The following is a 23,328-nucleotide window of genomic DNA, read 5'->3' on the forward strand; positions in this document are numbered from 1 at the left end:
TATAAACTTGGAGCCCAAAGTTAGACTGCCCATTTTTTCCAAATCTTGGTCTTGATACTTTCATAATATTACTTTTTCCATACAGAAAACAGCTCTGTAGCAACTGCAGCAGTTATGTGATTATGAATGCAAGTGGAGGTGGTTGGTGTAATCACTAATGAGGGCCATGAGACAGTGTCTCATTCTTAAAATTTAAGGAAGTGAAGTTTATTCCTTCTCCTAACACAAGAAATGAAATTAATAGGCAGCAGGTTTAAAACAAACAAAAGGAAGTATTTCTTCACACAACACACAGCCAATCTGTTGAACTCTTTGCCAGAGGATGTTGTGAAGGCCAAGACTATAACAGGGTTCAAAAAAGAACTAGATAAATTCATGGAGGATAGGTCTATCAGTGGCTATTAGCCAGGATGGGCAGGGATGGTGTCCTTAGCCTCTCTTTGCCAGAAGCTGGGAATGGGCAACAGGGGTAGGATCACTTGATGATCACCTGTTCTGTTCATTTCCTCTAGGGCAATTGGCATTGACCACTGTTGAAAGACAGGATATTGGGCTAGATGGACCTTTGGTCTGACCCAGTATGGCCATTATGTTCTTACGCTACTGAAAGGTGTAAGGAGAAACAAATCAAAACAGATTATAATATTGCACCAGGACAGCCCCTTTACAAGTCACACATAAGGCATGTGGACAACAGAAAGCCAATTCAGGCATCAGGAAGTGAATACTGAGTAATGGGGAGTGAGAAAAGACAAAGACAATGGAACATGACTCTGTTAACATTTTGAACATTGTCTTATCACTGAGGTAGATAGTATTACGCTTGTTAAACTTCGAGAATGAGCTATGCTTACTGCCCTACCCCTTAATTCTTTTAATTGTAGTGCTTTGGTCCTAGATATCCCCCATTCAAATGTAATATTTATTTTGTTAAATAGTTTATTTGTTTGCCTCCACAAAGTGCTTTTCAGGGCTTCTTAGGAAGAACTTGGATAACTTTATATGCATGATGAAATCCTCCTTCTATGATAATTGTTACAAATGTAACGTACATTGAAGTACAAATTATTGGAACGATTCAGTGTATTGCAATTTATATTAAATCTTAATCATCTCCTGTCTTTCTGTCTGCAATAGCTTTTGAAGTCAGAAGAAGATGCCTCGTATAAACCTGTGAAGAAAGCCTGTACTCAGCTTGTTGATAATCTGGTTGAGCACATTCTTAAATATGAGGAATCTCTAGCAGGTAATGTAATTACTTACAATCCAATAGTATTAATGTATTTTTTGTTATTAAATATATGAAATCCTACACTGTTTGTAAAAATCTATAGTTCTGTTTAAAAAGGACAGTAGTGGATAAGACAAGGATTGTCTCAAGACATTTAAATTAAAGCTTCCTTTGTTATGATTAAATTGACTTTTAACTACTATTACAATAAATCTTCCTCTTGTCACTTGAAAAATTTTTTGTTCCTTCATTAAAATTGTTCTGATGCTATTGTTTTCTGGTTCTATCACACTGGTGAATATAGAATGTTGTTCTAAGGCATAACAAGGACATGGCAGGAAGTTTAAGCTGGATAAATTCAAATTAGAAATAAGGCAGAATTTTTTAATAGCAAGGGGGATTATCTGATTGAACAAACTATCAAGGGAAAAGGTGGCTTCTCCAATTCCTGATCAAGACTGGATTCCAAATCAAAGACTGGATGCCTTTCTGGAAGATGTATTTTAGTGAAACACAATTTATTAGGCTCATTATAGGAATAATTGGGAGAAATTTAATTACCTGTGATATACCAGAGGTCAGACTAGATTATCTAAAGGTACCTTCTGGTCTTAGATTCTGAATCTGTGATGTACAGGACAGTATAAATTACCACAGGTTATTTTTTCATCCACACATGGTTGTGATAATAAATCCATTTTTAGCATCTTTTTACCAAGCGGAATACCTGATTTTTAAGAAATGTCTTTGGTCTTGTGGCCATTTAGAGCTCCTAAATCTTTGAGTAGATAACTCCCATTTGGGAAAAATGGTAACTTTGAGTTTCACATTTTGTGTGAAAGAGAGGTTAAGTAATTTTTGTGTGCATTTCTGTTGGACATATATTGTAGATATACTCTTTAAATACTAGGCTTTATCTTTAAAAGTATTTTAAAATTATAAATTTCATTTCTTATATTTTTTCATGAAGGTTATAGCTTGTGACAAAATTACCTAATATGTATATTAAAGTCCAGCTGGCGAGCTTTTGATACAACTTGAAATAGTAAGAAGCTTTGCTTTGTTAGAGTAATAGGGAATGTTTGGATTATTTACAGACTAGCTGTAGATGTTGCTGCACATACTTCATTTAGGTTGTTTTATCTCTCATTAAGTGATAGCCTGGTCTATTGGATTGAGTCAGTGCCTCTTGGGTTCTTTTCCCAACTTTGACTTGCTGTGTGATCTTGGCCAAATTACATAATCTCCCTGTACTTCATTTCCTTTTATCTAAAATGGGGATTTTAATGTTACTTAATCTCTCTGAGTGTTGAATAATGTTACTAAAGGTTTTTGATTATATAAAGCGCTATATTTGTTATTAGTAATAGTACTATTATTCCTAGTCATTCCTAAACTTGGTTAAACTGGATGTAAGGTTGTAAATACATATCAATAGCTTAAAGGGATGGGGGAAATCCTTAGTAGAACTTTATAGTTCTTAAAAGCATTTCCTCACAGACATTGAAAATATGGAAATACAGCAACCAGAAGCTATATAAGTAATTTTAACTCTGCCTCTGTGTCCCACAACCCTGTCCAGATAAGAAAGGTACATCTTTAAAATCCACAGCTAGTTAATATGTTAATTCAATTAATGCTTTGGTTTTCCGATAGCCCCTTTCAGCTTGCAGACATCGTAAACTATATCCACGGTGGTTTACACAGCAGAGTATGCATAGCATAATCACAAAGGCTATATAGGACCAGATTCTCATTGCATTGAGACCCCCATACACTATTCTGGAAGTTTGTACTACTTTGGTTGCTTTAAGGGCCACTTATACTGCCAAAGCAATATGAAAGAGCCTTAGTGGAAACCAGAATCAGGCGTATGGGGTAAGATTTTCACAGCTGTAAAAAGATAGATAGAAAAGGGCTGAAAGGTTTGCATAATTCTAAATGTTGTATGAAGGAATTATTATGATTATGAAGGGAAGAGAGACAGATGCTTTGTATTTATACAAATGTAATAATACTTTCCTTTTATAACAGTGCCTTTGATCCAATAATCTCATTGTACATTACAAACAGTAATTTAGTGTCACAACCTATTAATTAGGTATGTTTTATTATCTATACTTAACAGATGCGAAAACATAGGGACAGAGAGATTAAGCTGTTTGCTCAAGGTCACATAGTATGTGTCAAAGTTTAGGTTAGAACGCATGTCATATAAATCACAAAAATGTTTCCAGTTTTCCTGTCACCCACCCACCTTCCCCCTTCCTTTCCTATACAGAAGATCTTGATGTTGCTATCTTGGTGAGGAAAGGTAAATCTCACAAGTAGACTGTCGGACATAGTGTTTGCAAAGTGCTTTGAGAGCCTTGAATGAAAGTTTTTATCTACAGCTCCACAAGACAGAACTTGGGGGAGAAATCAAATCAGTATCTTAGATGTCTGTAAACTAATTCGAGAAGTATGGGGAATAAGCAGGAAGAGCTTGCAATGCTAGTAAATAAACACAACTATGACATAGTTGGCATCACAGAGACTTGATGGGATAATATGCATGACTGGAATATTGGTATAGAATGGTACAGCTTGCTCAGGAAGCATAGGTGGGGGGGAGGGAGGAGGTGTTGCCTTATATATTAAAAATGTATACACTTGGACTGAGGTTGAGATGGAAACAGGAGACAGACTTGTTGAAAGTCTCTGGGTAACGATAAATGTCATCATAGGGGTCTACCGCAGATCACCTAACCAGGAAGAAGAGGTGGATGAGGTTTTTTTTTAAACAACTAACAAAATCATCCAAAGCACAGGACTTGGTGGTGAAGGGGGACTTTAACTATTCAAGCATCTGTTGGGAAAATTAACACCGCAGGGCACAGATTATCCAACAAATTCTTGGAATATATTGGAGACATTTTTTTATTTCAGAAGGTGGAGAAAGCTACTAGGGGAGAGGCTGTTCTAGATTTGATTTTGACAAATAGGGAGGAACTGGTTGAGAATTTGAAAGTGGAAGGTAGCTTGGGTGAAAGTGATCATGAAATGGTAGAGTTCATGATTCAAAGGAATGGTGGAAGGGAGAACAGCAAAATAAAGATAATGGATTTAAAAAAGGCAGTCTTCAGCAAACTCAGGGAGTTGGAAGGTAAGATCCCATGAGAAGCAAGTTAATGGGAAAAACAATTTAAGACAGTTGGCAGTTTTTCAAAGAGATATTATTAAGGGCACAAGAGCAAACTATCCCACTGCATAGGAAAGATAGGAAGAGACCACCCTGGCTTAACCGGGAGATCTTCAATGATCTAAAAATCAAAAAAGAGTCCTACAAAAAGTGGAAACTAGGTCAAATTACAAAAGATGAATATAAACAAATAACACAAGTATGTATTAGAAATTAGAAAGGTCAAGGCGCAAAACAAGATCAAACTAGCTAGAGACATAAAAGGTAACAAGAAAACATTCTTCAAATATATTAGAAGCAAGAGGAAGACCAAGGACAGGGTAGTCAATGGTGTGTGTGTGGGGGGGGGGGGAGGGGGAGCCAATAACCGAACATGTGGAAATGGCAGAGGTGCTTAATGACTTCTTTGTTTCGGTTTTCACCAAGAAGGTTGATGGTGATTGGACATCTAACGTAGTAAATGCCAGCGAAAATGAGGTAGGATCAGAGGCTAAAATAGGGAAAGAACAAGATAAAAATTACTTAGATAAGTTAGATTTCTTCAAGTCACCAGGACCTGATGAAATGCATCCTAGAATACTCAAGGAGCTGACTGAGGAGATATCTGAGCCATTCGCAATTATCTTTGAAAAGTCATGGAAGACAGGAGAGATTCCAAAAGACTGGAAAATGGCAAATATAGTACCAATCTATAAAAAGGGAAATAAGGACAACCTGGGGAATTACAGACCAATCAGCTTAACTTCTGTACCCAGAAAGATAATGGCGCAGATAATTAAGCAATCAATATGCAAACATCTAGAAGATAATAAGTAACAGTCAGCATGGATTTGTCTAGAACAAATCATGTCAAACCAACCTGATAGCTTTCTTTGAAAGGGTAACAAATCTTGTGGATAGGGGGAAGCGGTAGACATGGTATATCTTGACGTTAGTAAAGGTTTTGATACTGTCTCGCCTGACCTTCTCATAAAAATACTAGAGAAATGCAAGCTAGATGGAGCTACTATTAGGTTGGTGCATTGTGGAAGGACATAACGAGTGGGGTCCGGTTCTGTTCAATCTCTTCGTCGGTGATTTAGGTAAAGGCTTCGAGAGTATACTTATAAAGTTTCCGGACAATACCAAGCTGGGAGGGGTTGCAAGTGCTTTGGAAGATAGGATTCTAATTCAAAATGATCTGGACAAACTGGAGAAATGGTCTGAAGTAAATAAGATGAAATTCAATAAGGACAAATGCAAAGTACTCCACTTAGGAAGGAACAATCAGTTGCACACATACAAAATGGGAAATGACTGTCTAGGAAGGAGTACTGCGGAAAAGGATCTGGGGGTCATAGTGGACCACAAGCTAAATGAGAGTCAACAGTGTAACATTGTTGCAAAAATAAACATCATTCTGGGATGTATTAGCAGGAGTGTTGTAGGCAAGACATGAGAAGTAATTTTTCTACTTTACTCTGTGCTGATTAAGCCTCAACTGGAATATGGTGTCCAGTTCTGGGCGCCACATTTCAGGAAAGATGTGGCCAAAGTGGAGAAAGTCCAGAAAAGAGCAACAAAAATGATTAAAGGTCTAGAAAATGTGACCTATGAGGGAAGATTGAAAAAATTGGGTTTGTTTAGTCTGCAAAAGAGAAGACTGAGTAAGGACATAACAGTTGTTACAAGGAGGAGGGAGAAAAATTGTTGTGCTTAACCTCTGAGGATATAACAAGAAGCAGTAGGCTTAAATTGCAGCAAGGGAGGTGGTTAAGCACTGGAATAAATTGCCTAGGGAATCTCCATCATTGGAGGTTGCCTAGGGAGGTTGTGGAATCTCCATCATTTTTAAGAGCAGGTTGGACAAACACCTAGGCTGGATCTAGATAATACTTAGTCCTACCATGAGTGCAGGGGACTGGACTAGATGACCTCTCCAGTTCCTTTCCAGTCCTATGATTCTGTAAGATGGCTGAACTGCGAGTAGTTCCTGCCTTCCTCCCCTCTGATCAATCCACATAGTTAGAAGCAAAGCAGCTATTTATATAGTGCAAAGGGATTACAAAGTACAGAAATTAGAAAGTTTACAAGGGACCTCACAATCTACTGAAGTTCAAATCCAGTAGCAAAAACCTCCAAAATTAATCATCAACTTTCCCAAAAATGCTCAAAGGAACACTCATGTTCACTAGCTAATCTCATTAACCAAGTTACATTTTGTGGAAACTTCTCAATGACCTAAAAACAAAACAAATTATTTCATATTAGGAAAGTTTTTGTTATGAGTCCAAGTTTTGTTTGCATTATTCTGTTTTACATTCATTACAGAATCATTGGCTGAGCCTGTGGCCTGGAAAAATAAGTGGTTTAAAAATTAATGAAAACTTCAAAGGAGCTTTACTTATTATTTACATATTTTCTTGATAATGTGCTTACATTTTTGTCTGCTAATCCAAGTTTTCTTATCTAATGAGGAATTTATATGCCATTTTTTCAAAGATACATTATCAGTGAAAGTGATTTTTATATGCTGTGTTTATTTACTATCCGGTTTTGTTATTGACAGAACTGTCCTTGAATTGAATATACTTAATGTATTTTCTAATTTTTGCAGACTCTGACAACAAGGGTGTGAATTCTGGTCGCTTGGTAGCTTGCATAACCACTTTGTTCTTATTCAGCAAAATCAGGCCCCAGCTAATGGTCAAACATGCCATGACCATGCAGCCATACCTTACCACTAAATGTAGTGTAAGTATAGGAAACTAAAGTCTTCTTTCATCTAAATAATTATGGAACTCAAGGGTTATCTTAAATGCATGATGAAATTGAGGGTGGGAGTGTGAAAAACAGCAACAATATTTCTATTACATGGCTGTTTTCAGTCCTGAAGATATGAGAGAACCTTTTGTAATCCATAGATCTCTAATAGGAGTGGTTTTTTCCAAAGTATTGGATGCAGAGAAAAGTCTGCCTTCAAGGTTTCTTTCTTTCTTCTCAAAGGATGAACTGCAAAGGTTTTGTTAAAAATTAAAAACGTACTTATTAAGGACTAAAAAAGGAAACAAGTAGAAGAGTGTTATATTTTAAATGTATTTAACCTTTATTTCAATAATATTTACTTCCTAGTCTTGTATACTCCTCAGCAGAAAACTATCAATGTGCCAGTATGGTATGAAATTTCAAATAGTCATCCAATTTTGCATAAACATATTAATACTTAATGCAACTATTCCCCTGTAAAGTTCAATCCACTTATTCACCATTTGCTCTATATTGGATCACCGTTCAATTTTATGTATCTATCCTGTTAATTTCAACCTTTTATCCTGCTTTTGATGTTTCCAATTACCACAAATACATAATCAAGCTCAATATTATAGTAACCGTTAGCTAGTTTCAATCATTTCACCTCAGTCATCTTTTTTTCCTCAAAACTAAAAATCCCAATTTTGTCAGTTTTTCATATGTAAACTCCATTCCCTTTCTTTGCTTTACATTTACATTGCTGCTTATGCTAGCAAGTTGGCAAGGAACCCACTGTGAATGTTGCTGTTTGTATAAGGTTTTGTGTAAACTACTAGGGTGAATTCCTGGCCCCTTTTGGAGTAAATGGTAGTTCTGTCACTGACATCAGAATTTCACTTCTGGTCTTTTGATCTAAGAAATCCTGTTGTCCTCTTAATCGTTAATTAAGGTCTCTTCCCCATTCACGTGCCTGTGGATGGAGGACATCATGATAGTAAGCCTGTCATCTAGCAGTATCTACAAAGTACTTTTGGTATTGTACGATGAGATGTAGTCTCTTCTGATTGAATAGTATATCGAGCTGTCCTGAGTGGGGTGGAGGGGATTTAAATGCTGCAACATCTACTCAGTGGACTACACAAGCTTCAGTTATGCAGCTTGAGGTGAATCCTAAAATCATTTAGCTGGTAATTATAGCATATCCCATTGTGATTAATAGGATGCACATTGGGAAATTGTAACTTCTAGTGTCGAAGGGTTAACAAAAGACTTTAGTGCATATGAAGTAAACTGGCAATTAATACTTGCTGTGAGAATTTTTTCTCTACATTCCTCACCTATGGCAGGTGTACTACTTTTAGGCCCACTAGCTAGTAACCTTTCTTCAGATCAGGTTTTTTAAATCATGGTTTCTGAACTGTCCTAAACACTGTCTATCTATGCTTGTAGTTAAATCACATTCAGCTCCAGTTCATCTTCACTTGTTGCTAGTACCTGGTATCAGCAATGGGTCATTCACTAGGGCAGTGGCTCTCAACCTTTCCAGACTACTGTATGTACCGCTTTCAGGAGTCTGATTTGTCTTGTGGACCCCCAAGTTTCACCTCACTTAAAAATTACTTGCTTACAAAATCAGACATAAAAATACAAAAGTGTCACAGCACACTATTACTGACAAATTGCTTACTTTCTCATTTTTATCATATAATTATAAAATAAATCAATTGGAATATAAATATTGTACTTACATTACAGTGTGTAGTATATAGAGCAGTATAAAACAAGTAATTGTCTCCGGTGCTTTTTATGTAGACTGTTGCAAAGCCAGGCAAATATCTAGATGAGTTGATGTACCCTCTGGAAGACCTCTGTGTACCCCCAGGGGTACACGTACACCTGGTTGAGAACCACTGCTCTAGGGCAGACAAGCCAGAAGAGTTCAAAGATTCATTCTAGAGCTCCAAAGCAATAGTCAGAATCCGAAGTCCTACTCGGCCTGTGTGGAATACTCCCAAGCGTCAAGATGAAGTAGCATCAGTTCTGATGTATCATTTTTGAGTATCTTGGTACAGTCAACCCCAAATTTCTTCTCTTTTCAGTGCTGAAATAAATTAGGTTGCATTCCTAGCCTATCATGCTGACCATGTTACCTTCTCCTGGAGTCCCTGTTCAGGTTCCTCCTCCTTCATTGTATATAATGCAAGCTTCTTTGTTTGTCCTTTTAAAGTCCCTGCTAACTAAAGTTTCTGCTGACTACTTTTTGAAAATCTATGTAACTTTTTAAACAGAGAAAACAATAAGAAGCTAGTTAATACTTTGCTGAGTAGCTTTAAATAATGTTTTTTATTTCACCTACTCTTCTCTCTTAAAACCAAATCCTCCCATTTGTTCTTTCTCTTTCTCTTTTGAGAACTTCCGCTGCAGTCCCCCTAGATCTTTACTCTTCCCATACCATCCTATAAGTGGCTGGAAGGGAGAACCTCTTTGCAACATAAAGAGGGTCCAGAGTCCCTTCCTCCCCACCCCAGGCAGCCATTCTAGAGATCTTAAGTGATACAGAGGGATTTATATGGACCCTGAGTCTGGGGGTGAATATTATCCATTGCAACTATATTAAATCCATGTCAGTTATCAAAATGTTACATTTTATTAAACGATGTGTACCTATGTATTAAGGTATATAGGTATGTACCTTTTTCATGATATGTTATCAAATATTTAAATTCAGAAAACCTTGTTACTCTTTATTTCCTCCTATGTGTAGAATTAAAATTAAGCGGCAGCATTCCTGTTATGCTTAAGATATATCATGAAATGTTTTGTAATAATTAATTGCAAAATAATTACCAACGACAATATTAAGACTATTTTAACCATAAAATAAAACTTACCTTTCACATCAATAACTTTTATCTTTACAGAACAATTATTTCACCTGGACTCACTTATTTCCTAGTGAAAAAGTACTGGATTAGTAATTAAAGATAACAGTTCAAATTTGATGATCATAGCATAGCAATACTTTTGAACATGGTAACAAATTTAAATTGTTGTCTTTAAACCCTTAGCCAAACTTTTTCTACTGGGAAGTACTACAGCATACCTAAAACATACTTCAGAGAAAAGTTAGATCTTTGAATATCAGTGTATACTTTTACTGAAAAACTGAGATTTATTAAGTTATTCTCAAACCTGAAATAAAATTAGAAATACTTAGCTCTTATATAGGGAAAATGGTGAAAATGTTTAATCATTGTAAATGTAATTACAGACACAAAATGATTTCATGGTGATCTGCAATGTTGCAAAAATCTTAGAGCTGGTGGTGCCATTGATGGAGCATCCGAGTGAGACATTCCTTGCCACTATTGAGGAAGATCTCATGAAACTTATAATCAAATATGGCATGACGGTAAGATTTAATTTCTATTTTTTATATGAATTTAATGTTTTTGGTTCAGTTTGATATGAAATATGTAGAAATTATTTAAGATGAACGCATGAACATTTCTTCCCTAGTAATGTTTGAATAGCAGTTATGAAAAACTGGCTATCCCTGTGAACTTTCTTGATCTACCGGAGTTTGTGTATTTCTTATTACACTTTAGTTATTTGTACTTGGTCTGAGATTTTCAAAATAGTCTTGAAGATTTAGACCTTTAATCTTCCATTAGTTTTAAATGAATAATATGTTTTTATATCTCTAGACTGCTTTGAAAAATCTCTATCTTGACTTCTAAATAAAATGTTATAAATATTTTCTGTCTTATTTTCAGGTAGTGCAGCACTGTGTGAGCTGTCTTGGGGCTGTTGTAAACAAGGTTACTCAAAATTATAAATTTGTATGGGCCTGTTTTAATAGATACTATGGTAAGTTAAATATCAGAGCATATATTATTAAACAATTTTATAAAAGTTTTGGTTATGCTTGTCATTTCAGGAGTGCAGTATTTGCTATATTAAATCTTTTCTCTTATTTTAGGTGCACTTTCAAAATTAAAAAGTCAACACCAAGAAGACCCAAACAGTACTATACTTACAGCCAATAAACCAGCACTCCTTAGATCTCTTTTCACTGTTGGAGCATTGTGTCGCCATTTTGATTTTGATCAGGAAGATTTTAAAGGCAACAGTAAGGTAAAATACACTGTGTTTACTTTCTCAGTGTCTTGTGTTTAAAAAGGTAAAGTTAAAAAATGTAACTTGTAAATAGAACAAAATAGGTTTGGTAATTTGAAACAGTGAAGTAAAGTCTTCACAGTGAGACTGACTGTACTTGTAATTTGCAACAATTTGTTTTATTTTGGGAAAGCTCTGGTGTCAGTGATGTGTGTTTCATTTTGCAATTAGGTTTTTAAATCACCAATATTTTTTGTTTTAATTTGGCCAGGTTAACATTAAGGATAAAGTACTTGAACTGCTGATGTATTTTACAAAACATTCAGATGAAGAGGTACAAACAAAAGCCATTATTGGTTTAGGTAAGAATTACCAAGGTTTTTTGTTTTTAATTGATTCAATAACTATGTATCTCATGGGATAGTATGTTTAGTTTGTTGGGGTTTTTTTTTACAAGAAGTTGGTTCATTTAAAAAGCTTTGGCATCTTTTTTTAAGGGATATGTACCTAACTAATATTATCTGCAAATTTTGGTTGCTTTCTGAATTTTAATGTTTTTGTTCATAGAGACATATACTTCCCTGCATGTCTGAAGATATTTGAACATAGTCTGTAGCAAATTGGTCAAAAAGGGGCTCTTTTCTCTTTCCTGTGAAAAATACATTTTGACAGTGTATGCCTTCTTGGGGGTGTGTGTGTGTGTGTGTGTGTGTGTGTGTATATATATATATATATATNTCTGAAGATATTTGAACATAGTCTGTAGCAAATTGGTCAAAAAGGGGCTCTTTTCTCTTTCCTGTGAAAAATACATTTTGACAGTGTATGCCTTCTTGGGGGTGTGTGTGTGTGTGTGTGTGTGTGTGTGTATATATATATATATATATATATGTGTGTGTGTGTATATATATATATATATATATATGTGTGTGTGTGTGTATATATATATATATATATATAATTCTTTACAATCTTCAAGAGTATCAGATTTCTAAACTAATGGTACCATCATTTTTCAAAATGAAAGTAGTTTATAATCTGCTACTTCTTGAGTTTCACACCCCCAAGGCATGAGGTTCAAAAGATTATTAGCAAGCCAAAAACATCTGGGAAAGTCTTAGGTGATGCAATCATGGGTCGATCCTCAGCTGAAGTCAGTGGAGTTATGACAATTTACAACAGCCGAGGATTGTCCCCTTAGATGTCAATAGGCATTAACATACATAGGCTCTGACAGTTCCTTTCTGGATAATGGCCAGCGAGAAGTTTACCACTTCTTGCAAGTTTTGACTTGCCTACAAGAGTCTGAGGCTTGGCCACACTCTTTCTGCTCCAGATGTGTACTTCCATAGAAGTATGGAAATAATAAATCCTTACTAGCAGACCAAACATAACCTCTTAGGAGTACTACTTTATATAGAGCTGTGTTAATCTTAAAGACACCCAAATAATTTATTTTCAGGTGGAGGCAGACCAAAGGTGAGGTAATTCTTAAAAGAAAATAGTCAGATAGCAAATTTTCCCTCTCCCCCATCTGAAACATTTGGATTAGTAAGCAGAAAGGAAAACTTATTAGGGAAGATAAGAAGAATTTTCTGAGGGAATTGTGGGTTGTAGACTCATTTAAATCAGTGAGTGGAGGAAAGAGTTATATATCAAAAATACTTCTTTAAATTTAAAATCCCTTTTAAAAAGTAATCAGATTAGCTTAGAAAAGATCAGGTAACAAAACTTCAGTGCACATTCATGCAGATAATAATTATCCCTACCAAAGACCATCCTTACCTGTTTCGCTTTCCTTTTTTTCCCACCCATTGGATGAACTGAGCTCTTTCTTGAACTAAGTCTTTTCCTGCACTAACTTTTCTAGGTGCAAGAGACCAACTTTATAGAACCTTGATTCCCTTGGCTTCAGCCAATCAGCCCCCTCCACTGTTTCATGCTGGGTTTTTCCAGATACACCTCTACCCCGATATAACACTGTCCTCGGGAGCCAAAAAATCTTACTGCGTTATAGGTGAAACCGCGTTATATCGAACTTGCTTTGATCTGCCGGAGTGCACAGCCCCGCCTCCCCCGAGCGCTGCTTTACCGCTTTATAGCCGAATTCGTGTTATATCAGGTCGCGTTATATAGGAGTAGAGGTGTATATTCTTTTCTTCTTCCATTATTTCCTTTTCCTTTTATTTTCTTTTTTGTTTTGCAATTTGTTGTTTTTACTCATTAGAATCATAGAATATGAGGGTTGGAAGGGACCTCAGGAGGTCATCTAGTCCAAACCCCTGCTCAAAGCAGGACCAATTCCCAACTAAATCATCCCAGCCAGGGCTTTGTCAAGCCTGACCTTAAAAACCTCTAAGGAAGGAGATTCCACCACCTCCCTAGGTAACCCATTCCAGTGCTTCACCACCCTCCTAGTGAAAAAGTTTTTCCTAATATCCAACCTAAACCTCCCTCGCTGCAACTTGAGACCATTACTCCTTGTTCTGTCATCAGGTACCACTGAGAATAGTCCATCATCTTTGGAACCCCCTTTCAGGTAGTTGAAAGCAGCTATCAAATCCCCCCTCATTCTTCTCTTCTGCAGACTAAACAATCCCAGTTCCCTCAGCCTCTCCTCATAAGTCATGTTCTCCAGCCCCCTAATCATTTTTGTTGCCCTCCGTTGGACTCTTTCCCATTTTTCCATGTCCTTCTTGTAGTATGGGGCCTAAAACTGGACACAGTACTCCAGATGAGGCCTCACCAATGTCGAATAGAGGGGAATGATCACATCCCTCGATCTGCTGGCAGTGCCACTACTTATACAGCCCAAAATGCCATTCACCTTCTTGTCAACAAGGGCACACTGTTGACTCATATCCAGCTTCTTGTCCACTGTAATGCTTAGGTCCTTTTCTGCAGAACTGCTTCCTAGCCATTCGGTCCCTAGTCTGTAACAGTGAATGGGATTCTTCCGTCCTAAGTGCAGGACTCTGCACTTGTCCTTGTTGAACCTCATCAGGTTTCTTTTGGCCCAATCCTCTAATTTGTCTAGGTCCCTCTGTATCCTATCCCTACCTTCCAGCGTATCTACCACTCCTCCCAGTTTAGTGTCATCTGCAAACTTGCTGAGAGTGCAGTCCATGCCATCCTCCAGATCATTAATGAAGGTACTGAACAAAACCGGCCCCAGGACCGACCCCTGGGGCACTCCGCTTGATACCGGCTGCCAACTAGACATGGAGCCGTTGATCACTACCCGTTGAGCCCGACGATCTCGCCAGCTTTCTATTCACCTTATAGTCAATTCATCCAGCCCATACTTCTTTAACTTGCTGGCAAGAATACTGTGGGAGTCTGTATCAAAAGCTTTGCTAAAGTCAAGGAATAACACATCCACTGCTTTCCCCTCATCCACAGAGCCAGTTATCTCCTCATAGAAGGCAATTAGGTTAGTCAGGCATGACTTGCCCTTGGTGAATCCATGCTGACTGTTCCTGATCACTTTCCTCTCTTCTAAGTGCTTCAGAATTGATTCCTTGAGGACCTGCTCCATGATTTTTCCAGGGACTGAGGTGAGGCTGACTGGCCTGTAGTTCTCCAGATCTTCCTCCTTCCCTTTTTTAAAGATGGGCACTACATTAGCCTTTTTCCAGTCATCTGGGACCTCCCTGATCGCCATGAGTTTTCAAAGATAATGGCCAGTGGCTCTGCAATCACATCAGCCAACTCCTTTAGCACCCTTGGATGCAGCGCATCCGGCCCCATGGACTTGTGCTCGTCCAGTTTTTCTAAATAGTCCCGAACCACTTCTTTCTCCACCGAGGGTTGGTCACCTTCTCCCCATGCTGTGCTGCCCAGTGCAGCAGTCTGGGAGCTGACCTCGTTCATTAAGACAGAGGCAGAAAAATCATTGATTACATTAGCTTTTTCCACATCCTCTGTCATTAAAGATCTTTACCACCCGTGGCCAGAAAGAAGTAAAGGAATGTTCAACATCTGCCACTCCTGCAAAGGACAGACCAACAAGAGTTAGGACAAATAAACAAAGTAATGGTCTAATACATGGCAGATTTCTCAGTCTTCTCAAAGGAAAGCTGCATCCCTGCCACTTGTGATGCTGTGTGAGGCTATAAATCAGCAGTACTCCAAACCCACTTATGTTATCTCAGATGATGTCCATCATTCTGGATTAAAATTGGGGAGGACGGTGAAGGGTGACGGGGAGAAGACAAAAAAAACCCCACACAACTGAGTAAAAGAGACCAGTTCTTCACATTTTGGGCAGGGGGGAGGAAAACAAATAGTTCTTTTCCTTCATAATAGTTTTTAAGAAAGGGTTTTAGAGTCTGTATATGTCTGAGTCTCGGTGTTCCCACTGACGTATGTTTGAGCAAGACCGTAGACTTCTATTATAGGAGGGACATGTATAATTTTCCCATGTTATAAATGAGAGATTGATTGCATGAGGTCACTTCTAGCAGAGCTGAGAATAAAATTCATTTAGCCATGCTGCCTTTGAGAATTAATGTGCTGTGTATTTGACTGTGTAAGCACTAGATCACACTCCCCTTCAGAGCCTGGAATAGAATCAAGAAATCCTGATTCTCCAACATTCTTCTATTGTGTTTCCAGTTTTTGAGTGATTCTTTGAATTTTAGTTCATATATGTATGATGGAAGATTTTACTAGTTACCTTGAAAAATGTAAGCACAGTAATTGCAAGGCAACCAAGTGGGATCTTTCTTATTTTTTTCTTTCAGGATTTGCATTTATTCAACACCCAAGTCTAATGTTTGAGCAGGAGGTGAAGACTCTGTACAACAGCATTCTCTCTGATAAGAACAGCTCAGTAAACTTAAAAATCCAGGTGTTAAAAAATCTCCAAACCTATCTACAGGAGGAGGATACGCGTATGCAGCAGGCAGATAGAGAGTGTGAGTGATGAGCACTGTATTAAGGAAGCATTCAAAATGTAACTTTTGTTACATGAAAACAACCTTTTAATTTAACTGATTCATAAGGGTTTTGGGGATCTAATTATTCATGTATACATACATTACCTTAGATAAAGAATTCAGGAACATCTTTTATACACAGTCACACTGAGAGGTATAGAGTACAGAGTTCTGTTCTTAACGTCAAGTTTTAAGTTGCTGGAAAAAAATCCAAAATGTGCAATACTTAAATTCTTGTAGTTAAAATAATGAGTGCTTTGCTTTTTCTATTATCAAATTCTTCTCTGAAATTGTTAATTTTCAGGCATTCTAAAACAAGAAATCTTCAGGGCTGTGTTATGGTACCACTCTGAAGCTTAAATATGTTATAAAGAATATGAGGAATAGTATGTAGAGTAGAATAAGTTAGCGGTTGCCCGAAGATCTTGACACAAACAGTTGCTTTTGTTCCTTTCTACAGGGAAGAAAGTAGCAAAACAGGAGGATCTGAAAGAAATGGGTGATATTTCCTCAGGGATGAGCAGCTCCATCATGCAACTTTATCTCAAACAGGTTCTCGAGGCTTTCTTTCATGCACAGTCCAGCGTACGCCACTTTGCTCTAAATGTCATTGCACTGACATTAAACCAGGGTCTTATCCATCCAGTTCAGGTATGTAATGTTAATGTGTTGTATTTATTTTTTCTTTTACACAGAGAATCTCAATTTCTCATGGCTGCTAGATAAACGTCCAGTATGTGTGTTGTCCGCCCCGGCCCCCCAAATCTGTTACATTAGTTGCTTCTTTTGGGGATACTTTGTTTGGAGAGGCTGTTTTACATACAGCAGATGTCTAGAATTCTTCTGTATTAAAAGGCCAACAGGATTCCAAAGACTAACCCTTTGTTGGCTTAGAAATTAAATTTGAGTTTTTAATAATTTTTAAGCAGCACTTATTAAATGCATGATGGCGTGCTCTGGTTTCTATTATATGATATCAGACCCCAGTTAGTGTTCAGGCATACTTAAATCCATGGTCTGTCTTCTTTAGATTCTACTCATTAGATTCTTTTGCCAGCATCTTTCCCCACAGAACACTACATTGGATTGAAGTTCCGAGCCAATGTTAGGGCTATCTGTAGTTTACTTTCAAGTAATTTTCTTCACCTGTGAAGAAACACCTTAGCTAGATAGTGTTTTTTATCTATTACAGTGAAAATCTAGAGAGATGTGGCTAACAAGGGAAGACTAATTTACTTACCTGTATCCATAATCTCCTACAGATTCTTTCTTATCCTCCTTTCTGTTTTGGAAGAATTCTGGGTAAATATTGAGGAAATATCTCAAGTCTCAACTGGATAATTCCCAGACCAAATTCTGTAACAAATTTATTTGAGACCCATATATTTTAAATATATTAATAGCTTCCAAGTTTCAGGCTTGCCATGAGGCAAATTACTAGGCCCTATCTAGTCTCAGAAATTGAATGTGTGCTCAGCAAATGTGTTTTCTAAATTTTTAAACACCACTTTTAACTCTGTTGTCAGCAACTGGTGTAGACAGACATTGATATTTCAAAACGTGTTAGCGAGTTGTGTCAACCCTAGAGTCTCCTGGACCTAGGATGGACCATGAACTGTTAACATGTTTTGAAACACTACTGCCTCTGTCAATATAAGTGCTAAGTGGTGTTTAAAATAGATCAACAAATTGAGAAAAACACCTCATTTTTCTAGTATGGGGTCCTAGAGTGTGGCCCAGTGGAAGAGAGATACTGGGAATACCACCTGTGTTCTGGCATAAATTTTCATTTTTTAATATGTCCTTGGATCATCTCCCCTCTTTATAACTTGTGCTCTTGCCTAAAAGAAGCCATTAAGCTGTAAGTCGCATAAGCTGTCATATTCTAGTTCAACTATTAACAATTTAACATAAATAATAATGTGAGATAAATATATGCATGCAGCAGCGCACATAGCCACATACATTTTTGGTGTATAATGCCTTTGTATATTTTCATCTATTTCTTTTCTAGTGTGTGCCATATTTAATTGCTATGGGCACAGATCCAGAGCCCTCTATGCGGAACAAAGCTGACCAGCAATTGGTGGAAATAGACAAAAAATATGCTGGATTCATTCATGTATGTAATTCTAACATTACATAACTTAAACAAAATGCTGATTCTCTGCTCTCTGAAGAGTCTAGAAATGTACAAATCCAAACTGCAGGAATTGGAGAATATGGTTATGTTTATCTGTTTATTAATTCTACCTGTGTTGGGGAATTGAGTTGTGACCTCTTCATTTGAAACGATAGAGTTGTGAAGGAGCAATTTTTTCTCAGAGTTTAAGATTTAGAATATCAGAAATGGGAAGCATTCCTAGTTCTTAATATTTGCTCTTAAGTGTTTCATTCAACCTTAAAACTCCCTTACTTATAATTGTTAATAGTATCTTGCTCATTGAGTATCACAGGCCAAGTAACTGTGATCATCTGTTTGATCACCACATCCCCAGCCTTTTGCCCTGCACCCCCCACACCCCTCCAGCCCTCTGTCCTGACCTCTGAAGCCCCCCACACCCCCAGCCTTCTGCCCTGCACCCCCACACACCCCTCCAGCCCTCTGCCCTTACCTCTGAAGCCCCCACACCCCCAGCCCTCTGCCCTGCACCTCCACACACCCCCAGCCCTCTGCCCTGACCTCTGAAGCCCCCCACACCCCCAGCCTTCTGCCCTGCACCTCCACACACCCCCTGACCTCTGAAGCCCCCCACACCCCCAGCCTTCTGCCCTGCACCTCCACACACCCCCAGCCCTCTGCCCTGACCTCTGAACTCCCCACACCCCCAGCCTTCTGCCCTGCACCTCCACACACCCCCAGCCCTCTGAAGCCCCCCACACCCACCCTTCTGGGGGTGTGGGGGGCTTCAGAGGTCAGGCCACACTCAGCCCACTGCCGGTCTGGATGAACAGAACGCCGGGCTGGCAGCGAGCTGAGCAGGCTGGTGGCGTAAGATCAGCATTTTAATTTTATTTTAAATGAAGCTTCTTAAATATTTTGAAAACCTTGTTTACTTTACATACAACAATAGTTTAGTTATATAATATATAGACTTATAGAGAGAGACCTTCTAAAAAACATTAAAATGTATTACCGGCACGCGAAACCTTAACTTAAAGTAAATAAATGAAGACTCAGCACACCGCTTCTGAAAGGTTGCCTACCCCTGGGATAGAAGCACAGGCCAAAGCACAGGGAGTGGTGGGTACGTTGGCTGGTCAGGCATCCAGTTGATACTGAAACTGGAACAAATCCTGGGCTTAACTAAAATCAGCTGAGAGACTAAGGCACATGCAGATAATTGGGATTTTGTGTTTGTCATCCTGTGCACATAGAGTGAAGCGAGAGGGTTAAGACATATGCAAGTTCAAAAATTCAAATTCGGTAGAACACTCAGTTAGGGAAAACTTTACAACTTTCAACATTATTCCTGTGGAAAATGGTTTCAAATGTATGAAATATCTGCCTGCTCTGCTGAATCATCATTTTAGCTGGATGCTTCTATTAGGGCAGTTAATAGAGAAACAGTCATTACACTTCAATTTCAACACCCCTTGACATGAATGGGACTGCTTTTACCTTTCTTACAGCTATTTTGGTCTATTTGCAAACTCAAGAAAACAACGCTGCATCAGTTTATTTGGAAATTTAACTGCACACCCAGAATGGCTAGAGGCTTTAAAAAAAAAAAAAGCTTAAATTTTACAATAAATATCAGGGTTACTGCAAATCATGGGAAAAGAGTAAATGTGCAGGAAGTGGTAGGGTTTTGAAAATTGTGTTTTTAATTTGAGGCTACTGAAAATAAGATGAGGAAGATATTAATTTCAAATGAAAATTTTTCAATTTGACAAAATTATTTTTCTTTTTGTGTGACTGTTTTGAAAGCCACAATTTAAACAAAAATAAATATTTTATAATTTTAGATGAAAGCAGTGGCTGGTATGAAGATGTCTTACCAGGTACAACAGGCAATCAACATGTGCCCAAAGAATCCCGTAAGGGGCTTTAGGCATGATGAATCCTCCAGCGCTTTGTGTTCACATCTATACTCCATGATCAGAGGGAACCGTCAACACAGACGAGCCTTTCTAATTTCTTTACTCAACCTCTTTGATGACACAGCAGTAAGCATTACATAAATGTACCTCATTTAAAAAGAAATTAGAATAAGTTTTTCATAAAATACACCGTAACAAGTTCAAATGATGAATGTTGGTGTCCTTCCTTTATGTATTTTTGAGACTTGGTGAATTTTGGCCTGGCTAACTTTATTTCCATAGTCTTTTTTATTTGGCTGCAAAACTAAATGTATTTCCACTTAAATAACATCTTCGTCAACCATTTTATATCTACTTAAGCCCAGTTTGGATAGAGCAGTAATAATGCAAGTTCATGTGTGAAGAAAACTTTGCATGTGCATAATGTTTTCAAGGCAGAAAAGTTACTTTGGATGAAGTACATGTTGACTTTTTACCCCAAGACCCATTGAGAGCAGTGCAAAAACTAGACTGTAATGTTTTTTGTATGTGTGTATTATATATATATTTAAATAAAATGTTTATTTTTTTAAACTTGCAGAAAACAGAGGTGAATATGCTCTTGTATATAGCAGACAATCTAGCGTGTTTTCCTTATCAAACACAGGAAGAGCCACTGTTTATAATGCATCATATAGACATTACACTGTCGGTTTCTGGTAGTAACCTATTACAGTCATTTAAGGAGGTAAGTGCATTTATGATTTATTAATAACTTGTTGCAATGAAGTTATGTTGACACCATAATGAGTACTACTCAGTCATTCCAGTGTTGCACACATGGACAATAAATAACATTACTTTGCAACCAATAGCATAAATCACTCTCAGTTCTGGCAAGGTGTGACGGATCTGTGTTCAGAAACTTTCAGGATTTTTCATTAATTTTGAAAGTCAGTGGAAAATATTAGAGATGGAAGAAAATAAGACTGGCATTGTCAGATGTAATGTTTGTCAGGAAGTGGGGATCCCAGAATCCAGGTTACTTAGGTCTAGGTCCTTTTAATCCTTCATGAATATCTGAGCCATAAGCAGTCTAACTTTATTGGTATGTTGCCCTTGCTACTCAGAAAATGTTTTGAATGGATCTGCCTGTTGGCAAAGTTTCTATCTATACAGCTCAAATATATTCATTTACTTTGCCCATATGGCTCTTCACTTGCACTTTTCTTCATCATAGTGTGTACATTTTGTGCCTTTTAATTACAAATCGTTTCACTAGTAATTTTTTAAGCTGCAATAGTAGTTGACTCTTTCAGTTATACTAAGCATCATCGATCTAGGCCTCTGTGAGAGGGGAAGTATTTTAAATCATAGTAGCGATTTTGAGAGATAAGAGCTTAATTCACTGAATTAAAAACAAAACTTTGTGATCTTTACTTATGTATATGCAGAACAAATGTGCAAGTGATAAAAAAATTGAATTCCCCTTTGATTTCCTCACCTGTATTCTGCCCACAAGTCGGTCTCCACTGTAGTATTATGAAACCACTGGGCAGTTTTCAAACTGTTGCTTTTTAAAGAACAATTTGCCAGTAAAACATTTTCGATTAAATATTTACAAAATAAAATAACATCTAATATTTTAGATTTAAGATATAATGCATATGTAGTATTGTCAAATGGTTTGTATGAATGAGTTTGAGATTGCTGCTTTACTAATGAGTGCCAAAGTCATGAGCAACTTATGCAGGACAACTCGAATAAGTGACAATGAAACCTTTATACCATACCAAACTATCATGTATTCCTTATATATCACACATTATAACAAACTATTTCAGAAATGTTTTAGAATTCTTATTTTATTACTAATATTTAATATTACTAATAGGTACTAATAATTGCATCCTTCTGCATATATAACTAGGTGTCTTAGTTATCATGAGTCCAATCATACAGTCATCAGAGAAAATGTAATTTAGCAATCTCTAATTGACCTAAAATAGCTTTTCTATACATAATATTTTATACTGCAGCAAAAATTTAACTGTTTATAAAGGGTCCTCCTATAGAGAACAAGAAATGAAGTAAATGTGAATCTAAAATGTCAAAACTCACATTAACGTTAGATGTTAGATTTGCCTGTTTCGTTATTTTGCTTGTCCAATTTTTTGAGAAATAGGTACAAAACTCATGTTAATTGGTCTTAACATATACTGAATAATTCTTAAAAGGTTCCTGTTAAGATAATTTTCCTAGTTTTAAAAATATGAACAATTAATTGCTTGTAGTATCTAAAACTAAAATCTGTTAACTTACTGTTTCTTTTCTTGTTCTCTAAAGATAGCATATTGACTAGATTCCTGCTCTGGAGTCTTGGCCTAGAGTGAGATAGGCAGGAGCATCCCTTTTTTCACCCTTTGATGCACCGCAGGTGTGTCTCGTGTACAAAGCCTACAATTTTCGTTCTGATTAAATTCAATAAAGGAGCTCCCCACTGGAGCCAGGACAGGTGCATCCAATGCCTGCCTCCTCTCAGTCCTGCAGCTTTGTTTAGAATGTGAGTCTATATCATTTGCACTTTTTGTCTGTCCTGCTCTCTGTAGGGTCCCCAGTGTTCTGGCATTACTTGTTGGTGCACTGCTGTTTCTTTAAGTCCATTTTGATTTGATACCATTTCATCCTTTGAAGTCATCAGGATCCAGACTGAGGGTGGGTTTTCTGCACTGCCACAGTTCGGATGTGTCTAGATGGCTCCTTGATGTTTCCTCAGTAGAAGATGTACAAATGGCGTACCTGGCTTTCACTGCATCAAATCTCCTTGTGCAACATGCCAGTGTAGGTTAAAGGCTTTTCTGCTGGTGTGTTGACACTGCTCAAATATGTTGTCTTATGTCCCTTTTCTTTCTTCTAAATTTGATGAATGTGTTGGGGTATCCCCGAGAATTGGAAACATTACCCCAAACTCTGGTTGTAACAGTACCTCAGATCTCTTGAGGCATCCATTCAAGACTTCATTAAAATTAATGGAGATATCCCATCTCCTAGAACTGGAAGGGACCTTGAAAGGTCATTGAGTCCAGCCCCCCGCCTTCACTAGC

The 23,328-nt window shown here is 37.5% G+C and overlaps 1 protein-coding gene across 5 annotated transcripts in view; it reads left to right on the top strand.

The window, feature by feature from the left end:
• NIPBL (NIPBL cohesin loading factor) overlaps nt 1-23,328 on the top strand; it is a 287,142-nt gene that overhangs the window by 254,953 nt on the left and 8,861 nt on the right. For all 5 annotated transcript variants that reach the window (XM_034774774.1, XM_034774771.1, XM_034774775.1 and 2 more), the window contains 11 exons: nt 1,138-1,246; nt 7,009-7,145; nt 10,414-10,554; nt 10,919-11,012; nt 11,125-11,279; nt 11,533-11,623; nt 16,007-16,180; nt 16,662-16,852; nt 18,216-18,323; nt 20,171-20,371; nt 20,826-20,972. In XM_034774774.1, coding sequence (XP_034630665.1) covers nt 1,138-1,246; nt 7,009-7,145; nt 10,414-10,554; nt 10,919-11,012; nt 11,125-11,279; nt 11,533-11,623; nt 16,007-16,180; nt 16,662-16,852; nt 18,216-18,323; nt 20,171-20,371; nt 20,826-20,972 — 1,548 coding nt within the window. The remainder of the gene's footprint in view (nt 1-1,137; nt 1,247-7,008; nt 7,146-10,413; nt 10,555-10,918; nt 11,013-11,124; nt 11,280-11,532; nt 11,624-16,006; nt 16,181-16,661; nt 16,853-18,215; nt 18,324-20,170; nt 20,372-20,825; nt 20,973-23,328) is intronic.

This window comes from Trachemys scripta, chromosome 6 (genome assembly GCF_013100865.1).
Source record: "Trachemys scripta elegans isolate TJP31775 chromosome 6, CAS_Tse_1.0, whole genome shotgun sequence".
NCBI lineage: Eukaryota > Metazoa > Chordata > Testudines > Emydidae > Trachemys > Trachemys scripta.